At 40.9% G+C, this 15,094-nt stretch overlaps 2 protein-coding genes across 2 annotated transcripts; both read left to right on the top strand.

The window, feature by feature from the left end:
- Positions 1-1,833: 1,833 nt before the first annotated feature.
- LOC109777845 (SKP1-like protein 1) lies at positions 1,834-4,523 on the top strand. Its single transcript, XM_040396370.3, has 2 exons — positions 1,834-2,282; positions 4,148-4,523. Exons 1-2 carry the CDS (start codon positions 2,010-2,012, stop codon positions 4,304-4,306), a joined length of 432 nt encoding a protein of 143 aa, XP_040252304.2. The 5' UTR covers positions 1,834-2,009; the 3' UTR covers positions 4,307-4,523.
- A 5,718-nt stretch (positions 4,524-10,241) lies between these two features.
- LOC109777844 (SKP1-like protein 1) lies at positions 10,242-12,929 on the top strand. The gene is made up of 2 exons (XM_020336402.4): positions 10,242-10,673; positions 12,540-12,929. The coding sequence occupies exons 1-2, from the start codon at positions 10,317-10,319 to the stop codon at positions 12,696-12,698; spliced, it is 516 nt and encodes a 171-aa protein (XP_020191991.1). The 5' UTR covers positions 10,242-10,316; the 3' UTR covers positions 12,699-12,929.
- The last annotated feature ends 2,165 nt before the right edge of the window (positions 12,930-15,094 follow it).

Raw genomic sequence — 15,094 nt, 5'->3', positions numbered from 1 at the left:
ATACGGGATTGATTGAATCCTCGACATCGTGGTTCATCCAATGAGATCATCGTGGAACATGTGGGAGCCAACATGGGTATCCAGATCCCGCTATTGGTTATTGACCGGAGAGTCGTCTCGGCCATGTCTGCATGTCTCCCGAACCCGTAGGGTCTACACACTTAAGGTTCGGTGACGCTAGGGTTGTAGAGATATTAGTATGCGGAAACCCGAAAGTTTTTCGGAGTCCCGGATGAGATCCCGGACGTCACGAGGAGTTCCGGAATGGTCCGGAGGTGAAGAATTATATATAGGAAGTCTAGTTTCGGCCACCGGGAAAGTTTCGGGGGTCACCGGTATTGTACCGGGACCACCGGAAGGGTCCCGGGGGTCCACCGGGTGGGGCCACCTATCCCGGAGGGCCCCATGGGCTGAAGTGGGAAGGGAACCAGCCCCTAGTGGGCTGGTGCGCCCCCCATGGGCCTCCCCCTGCGCCTAGGGTTGGAAACCCTGGGGGTGGGGGCGCCCCACCTGACTTGGGGGGCAAGTTTCCCCCATTGGCCGCCGCCCCCCTGTAGATGGGATCTCCAGGGCCGGCGACCCCCCAGGGGCCCTATATATAGAAGGGGGGGAGGGAGGGCAGCAGTACCACAGCCCCTGGCGCCTCCCTCTCCCTCCCGTGACACATCTCCCTCCTCCTGCAGCGCTTGGCAAAGCCCTGTCGGAATCCCGCTACTTCCACCACCACGCCGTCGTGCTGCTGGATCTCCATCAACCTCTCCTTCCCCCTTGCTGGATCAAGAAGGAGGAGACGTCGCTGCTCCGTACGTGTGTTGAACGCGGAGGTGCCGTCCGTTCGGCGCTCGGTCATCGGTGATTTGGATCACGACGAGTACGACTCCATCAACCCCGTTCACTTGAACGCTTCCGCTCGCGATCTACAAGGGTATGTAGATGCACTCATCTCTCTCGTTGCTAGATGACTCCATAGATTGATCTTGGTGATGCGTAGAATTTTTTTAATTTCTGCTACGATCCCCAACAGAAGGTGTACGACTACATCAACCACGTTGATAAATGCTTCCGCTTAGCGATCTTCAAGGGTATGAAGATGCTCTCCCCCTCTCGTAGCTATACATCTCCATGGATAGATCTTGCGTGTGTGTAGAAATTTTAGTTTTCAATGCAACGTTCCCCAACACAAATTTTCGGCAGCTCGATGCAGCCGCACAATCAATACAAGTGTACAAATTAAATATGTACCCCGTGAGCTGGCAGAAAGTACCCAACGAATCTTGCATCATTCATAGGTGTGAAGGTATATGCATATGTACTATGTTCTGCTCGTTGACTCATACGTCTCAAACTTACGTAGAGTTTTTGATTGATTCATGCTATTATAATACCATCTATAGCAATTTATATTATTTTTCCGAACTAAACTATAAATTCAATGCCTAGAGCCAGTTACTCTTTTCTGCATGTTTTTGGTTTGACAGAAAAACATTCGGCATGTGTTAAGCCGTCGATTCGTAAAATAGTAAATAAAAATTAAACCTTCGTCATGTGGGCCAACTTATAAGGTGAGCCCACATCCTGGGAAGGTGGTAAAGTAGTTCCAACCGAAGATACCAACGTTGTCCTCATCAAATCGGAAAATACAAATTTTCTAGTTTGACCCCTTTGAACTCGTAACAAATTTGGTTTGATTTCATCTAGTTTTGTATTATTTTGCTTCATTTCTTTCTAAGGCCCATACACTACATATCTACTCATCCAAACGTTGCTCAATCGGCCCAAAATAAATTCCCCAAAAGCCCAATCCACGCTGCAACAAAACACACCATCGTTCCTCCTTTCTTCCGCCGCCGCCAGAGTTTCCTCTTCTAGTTAGGGTTTCCTCGATCCCCAATTTTCCCACCCCAACCCTAGCTCCGATCCACCCGGTGGCGGCTGCAGAGGGCAAGAAGAAGATCATCAAGCTTAAGAGTTCGGACGGTAAGGAGTTTGAGGTGGAGCAAGCGGTGGCCATGGAGTCGCAAATGATCCGGCACATGATCGAGGACGGCTATACTGACAACGGCTTGTTGCTCCGCAATGTCAACTCAAAGATCCTCTCCAAGGTCATTGAGTACTGCAACAAACACGTCCAAGCAAAGGCCACCGACATATCTGATTTTGGAGGAGGAGCTAGGGTGTCAGATGCTACATCGGCTGTGCCTGCGGCGCTCGTGGAGGACCTAAAAACCTGGGATGCAGATTTCGTCAAGGTCGACAAGGACACCATATTCGACATCATGCTGGTGTGATTACTTTCCGTCCTTCGATTTGTTCCTTGACTTTCTCTAGATCTATTTTATACTATTCCCCATGGTTGGAATCAAGATTGTTTTTGTTTTGTCCGGCTTGTTACTTGTGTCTGATTGAGATTTAGATAGATTGGAATTTGTCCTCGTACCTTCATCAAAGTAGATTTGACTCGATTGGATTAGGTTAGGTTACACAATGGATTATGTTTAGGTTATAAAGAGTTGTTATTGGCGATGTAGAAAGTGGCCGACTATACAGACTCACCCTAATAGCTAGGTTCGGGCATTATCTGGGGAGCTATATTAATTTACAGTTCCATGTTCATCTGGTCTAATATGCTTCACTATATATGAATAACATAGAAACATTTTAAATTATTAGATTCACTATCATTGTGTTTGTAAATTACATATATGGGATGAAGAGTGAGTCGTTTCTCTTTGAATAACTTGCGGAAACATCAGACCACGCAGAGCAATATATGGTCTTTGTGATTATGCTACATATGTCACCGTTATTTCTATATTTGAACCTTGCATGAATGTCCATATCTAGTGTAAAATTATGATCTTGTATGCTAGACTTTAGTAGTATTTGCTCTGAATTTGTTTTGTTATAGTTATATTAGTTTATCATAGATAGGGTGGTATGTTGCATGTGTCATCCTTAGTTATAATACATAAATCCAATATCGCACATTACTACTTTGGTATTTGTAATTATGCTTTGTAGATCACACACTTATTTCTAAATTTGCTATCTTTGTCTTTATTATCTTATATAATCTTATAGATTCCACTACTGGTCCATATGTCAACAATGAATGCCTTCTTCTATCTAGCATTGATTTACTATTTATTTTACTGTATACATAGTGATAGCTAAATCACATGATCATGCTAATGTTTCTAACTTTGTATCCAATATTTATGATCTCAACTAATCTTTTAGATACCACTATTGATCCATGTCATCTACGAATGCCTTCTTCTATCTAGCATTGGTTGAGTATTGATTGTGGTTCTATTAACATTACATCCTTGTAGCTAAATCACCAGATGATACATTATGCATGTCCATGTGAGAAGTGATGATGCTTTCCATCATTTGAAGTGAAACCATGCATGACTTCCCATTGCCACTATAAAATCCTGATCTTGTTTGCAAGAGTTTAGCGCTATTTACTTTGAATTTCTTTTCTTATGGTTATCTTATTTTATCATATATAAGATTTATATCTCACATGTGTCATCTTCACTTGCAGTATATATTCCAATTTCATATATTACTAACCCCTAAATACAAGTTTTGTGTTGTGGTTTGATTTTGCTATGATGGATAACTATGTTTCTAACTTTATTGTTATCGCTGCCTTTATCATCTGAGCTAATCTTTTAGATGCCACTATATTGATCCATATTGACTATGAATGTGTTCATCTGCGTATCATTGCTTGACTGATGATTGTGGTGTACTAGCCATACATGTTGATATCCAAATTACCGGATGATGAATGCAATTGCCAATGCATTTTGAGACGTGGTGCTTGTTATCTGAACCCATGTAGCTTATGCACTTACAAAATTATCATTTATCATGCAGGAATGTATGTAGCTGTGTATGACCTCACTCTATTTTGTTACAGTTATTTTAACTTTTCTTGACTATCGATCCAATTATGTTAACCCATGTTATGGTCTTTGAATCAATGTCTTTTGATTAATGCATGCCTTGTTTTGTGTTCTAGTTTGTCGCAAGAACATCTATGTAGGTGGTATATGTAATTAACCATGTTTTTAGAAACCGATGCTTCCATCTGACACACCATTATTCCTTTTGCACTTTTGCCCCCTCTCAGGCTGCAAACCACCTCAACATCAAGGGGCTCCTAGACCTGACTTGCCAGGCCGTCGCTGACATGATGACGGGAAAGACGCCAGAGGAGATCCGCAAGATCTTCAACATCAATGAGAAATTAAAACCTGAGGAGGAGGAGGAGATCCGCAGGGAGAACTAGTGGGCCTTTGAGTAGAGGAACATCTAGGCCGCGCTGAAGTAATGAACGCTTAGTATTACCAATGTCTACATTTTAGTGTGCTTGTTTATGTCATAATGGGTTGTAAGGAACCAAGAATCTATAAGGTGGTGTTGGTGAACTTATTCAGTGGTTATGTTTGCAAAAAAATGGTGGTCATAATTATCATTTGTCAAATGAATCGTTATTGTCAAGTGGATGTTTTGCTTGCTTATCATCATTGTTTCACTGATTTCCACCATGTGATTTGGGCTTCTTCGTTGGTTATTCAGGTGTGTTTTGTTCATCGATCAAGATGGATGCTCTTGTTACTTAAGAGACGGTCCATGTTCTTCCCCTCTCTCTCTACAATTCTAATAAAAATAAAAATAAAAATTGTTCCTTAAATTATTTGAGGGATCAAACTAATTTCAAAAGACCTGAAATTTTTAGGGTAGCCACTTACGACCATGACAAGGCCACACTAAAACATATAGGGTTTTAGAATTATATTTATAATTTGTTTACAAAAAATCCATTTAAATGAATAAACGGGTGATGTGTGGATTTTTCCATCACTCTTTAAAGTTTACGCTAGTATAAGAATCCCTCATATAATTCCATTTAGCAATTTTTCATGTTCACAATGCATGATTATTGACATGTCGCGAAAGGTTTTCGACATGTTCAATGGCTTGACTACGATGAGACTTTCTCACCCGTAGCGAGTCTTAAGTCTATCCGAATCATGTTACCAATTGCCGCATTTTATGATTTTGAAATCTGGCAAATGGATGCCAAAACTGCATTCCTTAACAGGTTTCTTGAAGAAGAGTTGTATATGGTGCAACCAGAAGGTTTTGTCGATCCTAAAGGTGCTAACAAAGTGTTGAAGCTCCAGCGATCCATCTATGGACTGGTGCAAGCATCTCGGAGTTGGAATATACGCTTTGATGATGTGATAAAAGCATATGGTTTTATACAGACTGATGGTGAAGCCTGTATTTATAAGAAAGTGTGTGGGAGCTCTATAGCATTTCTGATATTATGTGTGGATGACATATTGTTGATTGAAAATGATATAGAATTTCTGGATAGCATAAAAGGATACTTGAATAAGAATTTTCCAATGAAAGACCTCTGTGAAGCTGCTTATATATTGGGCATCAAGATCTATAGGGATAGATCGAGACGCTTAATATTACTTTCACAAAGCACATACCTTGACAAAGTTCTGAAGAAGTTCAAAATGGACCAGTCAAAGAAAGGGTTCTTGCCTGTGTTGCAAGGTGTTAAATTGAGTCAGACTCAAAGTTCGACCACGACAGAAGATAGAGAGAAAATGAAAGTCATTCCCTATGCCTCAACCATAGGTTCTATTATGTATGCCTTGCTGTGTACCAGACCTGATGTGTGCCTTGCCATAAGTTTGGCAGGGAGGTACCAAAGTAATCCAGGAGTGGATCACTAGACAACGGTCAAGAACATCCTGCAGAAGTACCTGAAAAGGACCCATGGTATGTTTCTCGTTTATGGAGGTGACGAAGAGCTCGTCGTAAAAGGTTACATCGATGCTAGCTTCAACACAGATCCAGATGACTCTAAGTCACAAACCAGATAAGTATTTATATTGAATGGTGGAGCTGTCAGTTGGTGCACTTCCAAGCAGAGCATCGTGGCGGGAACTACGTGTGAAGCGGAGTACATAGCTGCTTTGGAAGCAGCGCATGAAGGAGTTTGGATGTAGGAGTTCATACCCGATCTGGATGTAATACCCTGTGCATCGGGTCCAATGACAATCTTTTGTGACAACACTGGAGCACTTGCATTAGCGAAGGAATCCAGGTTTCACAAGAGAACCAAACACATCAAGGGACTCTTCAACTCTATTCGTGAAAATGTCAAGGATGGAGACATAGAAATTTGCAAAGCACATACGAATCTGAATGTGGCAGATCCGTTGACTAAACCTCTTCCGCGGGCAAAACATGATCAACACCAAGACTCCATGTGTGTTAGATTCATTACACTGCAATCTAGATTATTGACTCTAGTGAAAGTGGGAGACTGACGGGAAATATGCCCTAGAGGCAATAATAAAGTTTTTATTGTTATATTTCCTTGTTCATGATAAAGGTTTATTATTCATGCTAGAATTGTATTGATCAGAAACTTAAATACATGTGTGGATACATAAACAAATACCGTGTCCCTAGTAAGCCTCTACTAGACTAGCTCGTTGATCAAAGATGTTCAAGGTTTCCTAACCATGGACATGTGTTGTCATTTGATAACGGGATCACATCATTAGGAGAATGATGTGATGGACAAGACCAATCCGTTAGCTTGGCATATGATCGTTCAGTTTATTGATATCGGAGGAATACCTTGTGTGCTATCAAACGTCACAACATAACTGGCTGATCATAAAGATGCTCTACAGGTATCTCCAAAGGTGTCTGTTGAGTTGGCATGGATCAAGATTGGGATTTGTCACTTCATATGACGGAGAGGTATCTCTGGGCCCTCTCGGTAATACAACATTACAATAAGCTTGCAAGCAAAGTGACTAAGGAGTTAGTTATAGGATGATGTATTACGGAACGAGTAAAGAGACTTGTCGGTAACGAGATTGAACTAGGTATGGAAATACTGACGATCGAATCTCGGGCAAGTAACATACCGATAGACAAAGGGAACTACATGTGTTGTCATAAAGGTTCGACCGGCAAAGATCTTCGTAGAATATAAAGGAACCAATATGGGCATCCAGGTCCCGCTATTGGCTATTGACCGGAGAAGCGTCTCGGTCATGTCTACATCATTCTCGAACCCGTAGGGTGCTACCTCTTGAGCTCGCGTTGGTTTTTCCCTTGAAGAGGAAAGGGTGATGCAACAAAGTAGAGTAAGTATTTCCCTCAGTTTGAGAACCAAGGTATCAATCCAGTAGGAGACAACACACAAGTCACCGGATACTTGCACAAACAATCAAACAACTTGCACCCAACGCGATAAAGGGGTTGTCAATCCCTTCACGGTTAGTTGCAAAAGTGAGATCTAATAGAGATAGATAAACAGTAAAGTAAATATATTTGGTATTTTTGTTTTATAGATTGGAAAGTAAAAGATCGCAAAGGAAGTAAATCGGAAACTAAAATTATAGATCGGAAACTTATATGATGGAAAATAGACCCTGGGGCCATAGGTTTCACTAGAGGCTTCTCTCAAGATAGAAAATAATAAGGTTTGTGAACAAATTACTGCCGAGCAATTGATTGAAAAGCGCAAAGTTATGACGATATCTAAGGCAATGATCATGAATATAGGCATCACGTCCGTGTCAAGTAGACCGAAACGATTCTGCATCTACTACTATTACTCCACACATCGACCGCTATCCAGCATGCATCTAGAGTATTAAGTTCATAAAGAACAGAGTAACGCATTAAGCAAGATGACATGATGTAGAGGAATTAACTCAAGCAATATGATGAAAACCCCATCTTTTTATCCTCGATGGCAACAATATAATACGTGCCTTGCTGCCCTATTGTCACTTTGAAAGAACACCGCAAGATTGAACCCAAAGCTAAGCACTTCTCCCATTGCAAGAAAAACCAATCTAGTTGGCCAAACCAAATCGATAGTTCGAAGAGAATTACAAAGATATGAAATCATGCACAAAAGAATTTAGGGAAGATTCAAATAATATTCATAGATAAGCTGATCATAAATCCACAATTCATCGGATCTCGGCAAACACACCGCAAAAAAGTATTACATCAAATAGATCTCCAAGAACATTGAGGAGAACATGGTGTTGAGAATCAAAGAGAGAAGAAGAAGCCATCTAGCTACTAGCTATGGACCCGTAGGTCTGAGGCAAACTACTCACGCTTCATCGGAAGGGCAATGGTGTTGATGTAGAAGCCCTCCGTGATCGAATCCCCCTCCGGCAGGACGCCGGAAAAGGCCCCTAGATGGGATCTCACGGTTACAAAAGGTTGCGGCGGTGGAAAAGTGTTTTTGTTGCTCTCTCTATTGGTTTTGGGATATATGAGAATATATAGGCGAAGAAACTAGGTCGATGGAGTCACGAGGGGCCCACAAGGGTGGGGGGCGCGCCCTCCGTCCTTGTGGCCGCCTCATGGCTTCTCTAACTTGCACTCCAACTCCTCTGGATGACTTCTGGTCCAAGAAAAATCATCGTGAAAGTTTTATTCCGTTTGGACTCCGTTTGGTATTCCTTTTCTGCGAAACTCTAAAACAAGGAAAAAAACAGGAACTGGCACTGGGCTCTAGGTTAATAGGTTAGTCCAAAAAATAATATAAAATAGCATATTAATGCATATAAAACATCCAAAATAGATAATATAATAGCATGGAACGATAAAAAATTATAGATACGTTGGAGACGTATCATAGGGTCCGCACGCTTAACGTTCGTTGATGATATAATATTATATGAGTTATGTATGTTGGTGACCGAATGTTGTTCCGAGTCCCGGATGAGATCACGGACATGACCAGGAGTTCCAGAATGGTTCGGAGGTAAAGATTGATATATAGGATGATATGGTTAGGCCAGGGAGTAAGGCCCACGGGGCTTTAGGTCACTGCAAAAGGAAGTTTTGCGGAGGTCAGGGACCACACGCCAGGGATCCTGGCATCTGGCCCTAGGCCAGATACCGAAGCCCATGGCGTCTGGGCCAGATGCCGAGAACTATGGCGTCTGGTCCTGGAGTCCGAGAAGGAATCTTGCCTTGCGGGCAAAACAAACTTTGAGGAGGCTCTTTCTCCAAGAAACAACCTCAGGGCTCAACATATAAATAGAGGGGCAGGGCTGACACCCGAAACACATCAAGACTCACCAAGCCGTGTGCCGGCAACCCCGCCCCCTCTAGTTTATCCTCCATTATAATTTCCATTGTGCTTGGCGAAGCCCTGCGAAGATTGTTCTTCACCACCACCGTCACCACACCGCCGTGCTACGGGAACTCATCTACTACTTCGCTCCTCTTGCTGGATCAAGAAGGTGAGGACGTTATCGAGCTAAACGTGTGTTGAACGCGGAGGTGCCGTACGTTCGGTACTTGATCGGGACAGATCGTGAAGGTGTACGACTACATCAACCGCGTTGATAAATGCTTCCGCTTAGCGATATTCAAGGGTATGAAGATGCTCTCCCTCTCTCGTAGCTATACATCTTCATGGATAGATCTCGTGTGTGTAGAATTTTTTTTGTTCTCCATGCAACTTTCCCTAACACAAATTTTCCGCGGCTCGATCCAGCCGCAAAAACAATATAAGTGTACAAATTAAATATGTACCCCGTGAGCTGGCAGAAAGTACCGAACGAATCTTGCATCATTCATAGGGGTGAAGGTATATGCATATGTACTATGTTCTGCTCGGTGACTCATACGTCTCAAACTGACCTACAATTTTTGATTGATTCATGCTATTTTAATACCATCTATAGCAATTTATATTATTTTTCTGAACTAAACTGTAAATTCAATGCCTAGAGCCAATTACTCTTTTCTGCATGTTTTTGGTTTGACAGAAAAACATTCGGCATGTGTTAAGCCCGTCGATTCGCAAAACAATAAATAAAAATGAAACCTTCGTCACGTGGGCCAACTTATAAGGTGAGCCCACATCTTGGGAAGGTGGTAAAGTAGTTCCATCCGAAGATACCAACGTTGTCCTCATCAAATCGGAAAATAGAAATTTTCTAGTTTGACCCCTTTGAACTCGTAACAAATTTGGTTTGATTTCATCTGGTTTTGTATTATTTGGCTTCATTTTTTCTAAGGCCCGTACCCTACTTATCTACCCATCCAAACGTTGCTCAATTGGCCCAAAATAAATTCCCCAAAAGCCCAATCCACCCTGCAATAAAACACCCCATCTTTCCCCCTTTCTTCCGCCGCCGCGAGAGTTTCCTCTTCTAGTTAGGGCTTCCCTGATCCCCAATTTTCCCACCCCAACCCTAGCTCCGATCCACCCGATGGCGGCTGCAGAGGGCAAGAAGAAGATCATCAAGCTCAAGAGTTCGGACGGTAAGGAGTTTGAGGTGGAGCAGGTAGTGGCCATGGAGTCGCAAATGATCCGGCACATGATCGAGGATGACTATACTGACAACGGCTTGTTGCTCCGCAATGTCAACTCAAAGATCCTCTCCAAGGTCATTGAGTACTACAACAAACACGTCCAAGCAAAGGCCACCAACACATCTGATTTTGGAGGAGGAGCTAGGGCGTCAGATGCTACATCGGCTGTGCCTGCGGCGCTCGCGGAGGACCTCAAAAACTGGGACGCCAATTTCATCAAGGTCGATAAGGACACCATATTCGACCTCATGCTGGTGTGATTACTTTCCGTTCTTCGATTTGTTCCTTGACTTTCTCTAGATCTATTTTTTACTATTCCCCATGGTTGGAATCAAGATTGTTTTTGTTTGTGTGGCTTGTTACTTGTGTCTGATTGAGATTTAGATAGATTGGAATCTGTCCTTGTACCTTCATCAAGGTAGATTTGACTCGGTTGGATTAGGTTAGGTACACAATGGATTATGTTTAGGTTATAAAGAGTTGTCATTGGCAATGTAGAAAGCGGTCGACCATACATACTCACCCTAATAGCTAGGTTCGGGCATTATCTGGGGAGCTATATTAATTTACAGTTCCATGTTCATCTGGTCTAATATGCTTCACTATATATGAATAACATATAAACATTTTAAATTATTAGATTCACTATCATTGTGTTTGTAAATTACATATATGGGATGAAGAGCGAGTGGTTTCTCTTTGATAACTTGCGGAAACATCAGACTACGCAGAGCAATATATGGTCTTTGTGATTATGCTACATATGTCACTGTTGTTTCTATATTTGAACCTTGCATGAATGTCCATATGTAGTGTAAAATTATGATCTTGTATGCTAGACTTTATTTGTATCTGCTCTGAATTTTTTTTGTTATAGTTATGTTGGTTTATCATAGATAGGGTGGTATGTTGCACGTGTCATCCTTAGTTATAATACATAAATCCAATATCGTACATTACTACTTTGGTATTTGTAATTATGCTTTGTAGATCACACACTTATTTCTAAATTTGCTATCTATGTCTTTATTACCTTATATAATCTTATAGATTCCATAATTGGTCCATATGTCAACAATGAATGCCTTCTTCTATCTAGCATCGGTTTACTATTTTTTTGCTATATACATAGTGATAGCTAAATCACATGATCATGCTAATGTTTCTAACTTTTTATCCAATATTTACGATCTCAACTAGTCTTTTAGATACCACTACTGATCCATGTCATATACAGATGCCTTCTTCTATCTAGCATTGGTTGAGTATTGATTGTGGTTCTATTAACATTACATCCTTGTAGCTAAATCACCAGATGATACATTATATATGCATGTCCATGTGAGAAGTGATGATGCTTTCCATCATTTGAAGTGAAACCATGCATGACTTCCCATGGCGACTATAAAATCCTGATCTTGTTTGCAAGAGTTTAGCACTATTTACTTTGAATTTCTTTTCTTATAGTTATCTTATTTTTATCATAGATAAGATTTATATCTCACATGTGTCATCTTCACTAGCAATACATATTCCAATTTCATATATTACTGAGCCCTAAACACAAGTTTTGTGTTGTGGTTTGATTTTGCTATGATAGATAACTATGTTTCTAACTTTATTGTTATCGTTGCCTTTATCATCTGAGCTAATCTTTTAGATGCCACTGTATTGATCCATATTGACTATGAATGTGTTCGTCTGCGTATCATTGCTTGACTGATGATTGTGGTGTACTAGCCATACATGTTGATGTCCAAATTACCGGATGATGAATGCAATTGCCAATGCATTTTGAGAAGTGGCACTTGTCATCTAAACCCATGTAGCTTATGCACTTACAAAATTATCATTTATCATGCAGGAATGTATGTAGCTGTGTATGACCTCACTCTATTTTGTTACAGTTATGTTAACTTTTCTTGACTATCGATCCAATTATGTTAACCCATGTTATGGTCTTTGAATCAATGTCTTTTGATTAATGCATGTCTTGGTTTGTGTTTTAGTTTGTCGCCAAAACATCTATGTAGGTGGTATATGTAATTAACCATGTTTTCGTAAACCCATGCTTCCCTCTGACACACCATTATTCCTTTTGCACTTTTGCCCCCTCTCAGGCTGCAAACCACCTCAACATCAAGGGGCTCCTAGACCTGACTTGCCAGACCGTCGCTGACATGATGACGGGAAAGACGCCAGAGGAGATCCGCAAGATCTTCAACATCAATGAGAAATTAAAACCTGAGGAGGAGGAGGAGATCCGCAGGGAGAACTAGTGGGCCTTTGAGTAGAGGAACATCTAGGCCGCGCTGAAGTAATGAACGCTTAGTATTACCAATGTCTACATTTTAGTGTGCTTGTTTATGTCATAATGGGTTGTAAGGAACCAAGAATCTATAAGGTGGTGTTGGTGAACTTATTCAGTGGTTATGTTTGCAAAAAATGGTGGTCATAATTATCATTTGTCAAATGAATCGTTATTGTCAAGTGGATGTTTTGCTTGCTTATCATCATTGTTTCACTGATTTCCACCATGTGATTTGGGCTTCTTCGTTGGTTATTCATGTGTGTTTTGTTCATCGATCAAGATGGATGCTCTTGTTACTTAAGAGACGGTCCATGTTCTTCCCCCCTCTCTCTACAATTCTAATAAAAATAAAAATAAAAATTGTTGCTTAAATTATTTGAGGGATCAAACTAATTTCAAAAGACCTGAAATTTTTATGGTAGCCACTTACGACCATGGCAAGGCCACCCTGAAACATATAGGGTTTTAGAATTATATTTATAATTTGTTTACAAAAAATCCATTTAAATGAATAAACGGGTGATGTGTGGATTTTTCCATCACCCTTTAAAGTTTACGCTAGTATAAGAATCCCTCATATAATTCCATCTAGCAATTTTTCATGCTCACAATGCATGATTATTGATATTTATGCATTTTACGGAGTTCATTGCATAGCTTTTAGCCTTGATTAGTTTTTTTAGTTTTCCTTTGTTTTATTGTGTTTGTAGGTGTAATGGAGTTCCATGGACTTAGCAAATTAAAAGGGACCAAGTTTGGGCCAAACCTAGGAGGTCTCCGATATAGTTGATATTATTTGTCTGGTCTCCGAACTGGCTAGTGAGGGTACCTTTCAAATTTCATGAGAAACATAGTCCGTTTGCTATCCAAACGTCCAAATATTGTGGCACTAGTAGCCGGTTAAAATAATTAAACGTTTGCAAATAAAATTTATTGTTGGGTGATACGTCTGCAACATATCTATAATTTTTGATTGTTCCATGCTGTTATATTATCATTCTTCGATGTTTTAGATTCATTTTATAGCAACTTTATATCATTTTTTGGGACTAACCTATTGACATAGTGCTGAGTGCCAGTTGCTGTTTTTTGCTTCTTTTTTACTTTGCAGAATATCAGTACCAAACAGAGTCGAAATGCCACGAAACTTTTTGGAGATTTTTTTGGGATCAGAAGACAACTTGGGAGCCAAGGAAGCACCAGAGGGGAGGCCCATGGGACCCACAACCCACCAGGGCGCGCCAGAGGACCCCTGGCGCGCCCAAGTGGGTGGTGGGGACCATGGGAGTCCTTTCCACTGCCTCTCAGCTCTATAAATTCCCAATATTTCAGAAACCCTAGGGGAGTCGACAAAGCACAATTCCAGCCACCGCAAGTTCCAGAACCACGAGATCCAATCTAGAGCCCTATTCCGGCACTCTGCCGGAGGGGAACACGATCACAGATGGGTTCATCATCATCATTGGTGCTCCTCCGATGATGCGTGAGTAATGCACCATAGACCTACGGGTCTGTAGGCAGTGGCTTCTTCTCTCTTTTTGATTCTTAATACAATGTTCTCCTCGATGTTCTTGGATATCTATTTGATGTAATGACTTTTTGTGGTGTGTTTGTTGGGATCCAGTGAAGTGCGAGTTTATGAACAGATCTATCTATGAATATTATTTGAATTTTCTTTGATATCTTATATGCATGACTGTTATAGCCTCATATTTCTTCTCCGAATCTTTGGTTTAGCTAGGCCAACTACATTGTTTTTTCTTGAAATGGGAAGAGGTGCTTTGTGGTGGGTTTGATCTTGCGGTGTCCTCACAAAATGACAGAAGGGGTAGCGAGCGCGCATGTATCATTGCTATTAAGGATAAAAATATGGGGTCTATTCCTACATGAATAGATCTTGTCTACATCATGTCATCGTTCTTATTGCATTACTCCGTTTCTCCATGAACTTAATACACTAGATGCATGCTGGATAGCGGTCGATGTGTGGAGGAATAGTAGTAGATGCAGGCAGGAGTCGGTCTTCTAATCTTGGACGTGATGCCTATATACATGATCATTGCCTTGGATGTTGTCATAATTATTTGCTTTTCTATCAATTGCCCAACTGTAATCTGTTTACCCACTGTATGATATTTTCTCGAGAGAAGCCACTAGTGAAATCTACGACCCCCGTGTCTATCTTTAATCATATTGTTTTCAGTTCTCTTATTCCAAAAACCCAAAAATACCTTGCTCCACTTTTTCTTTACTTATTTTATTTTGTGTTTTAGTCAGATATATTTATCCAATCTCATACAATTTAATCTATCTTTTTAACGTAGAGGGATTGACAACCCCTCATATGCGTTGGGTTGCAAGTAT

The sequence above is a fragment of the Aegilops tauschii genome, chromosome 7, assembly GCF_002575655.3.
Source record: "Aegilops tauschii subsp. strangulata cultivar AL8/78 chromosome 7, Aet v6.0, whole genome shotgun sequence".
NCBI classification, from domain to species: Eukaryota; Viridiplantae; Streptophyta; class Magnoliopsida; order Poales; family Poaceae; genus Aegilops; species Aegilops tauschii.
The sequence above is the reverse complement of the archived record's forward strand: the minus strand, read 5'-3'. Positions and strand labels throughout refer to the sequence as shown.

Bases quoted from the DNA above. Each gene is read 5' to 3' on its own strand.
- LOC109777845 (XM_040396370.3), top strand. From the start codon at position 2,010: ATGGAGTCGCAAATGATCCGGCACATGATCGAGGACGGCTATACTGAC. The intron at 2,283-4,147 runs GTGTGATTACTT...GCCCCCTCTCAG, and splicing joins CCATATTCGACATCATGCTG to GCTGCAAACCACCTCAACAT.
- LOC109777844 (XM_020336402.4), top strand. From the start codon at position 10,317: ATGGCGGCTGCAGAGGGCAAGAAGAAGATCATCAAGCTCAAGAGTTCG. The intron at 10,674-12,539 runs GTGTGATTACTT...GCCCCCTCTCAG, and splicing joins CCATATTCGACCTCATGCTG to GCTGCAAACCACCTCAACAT.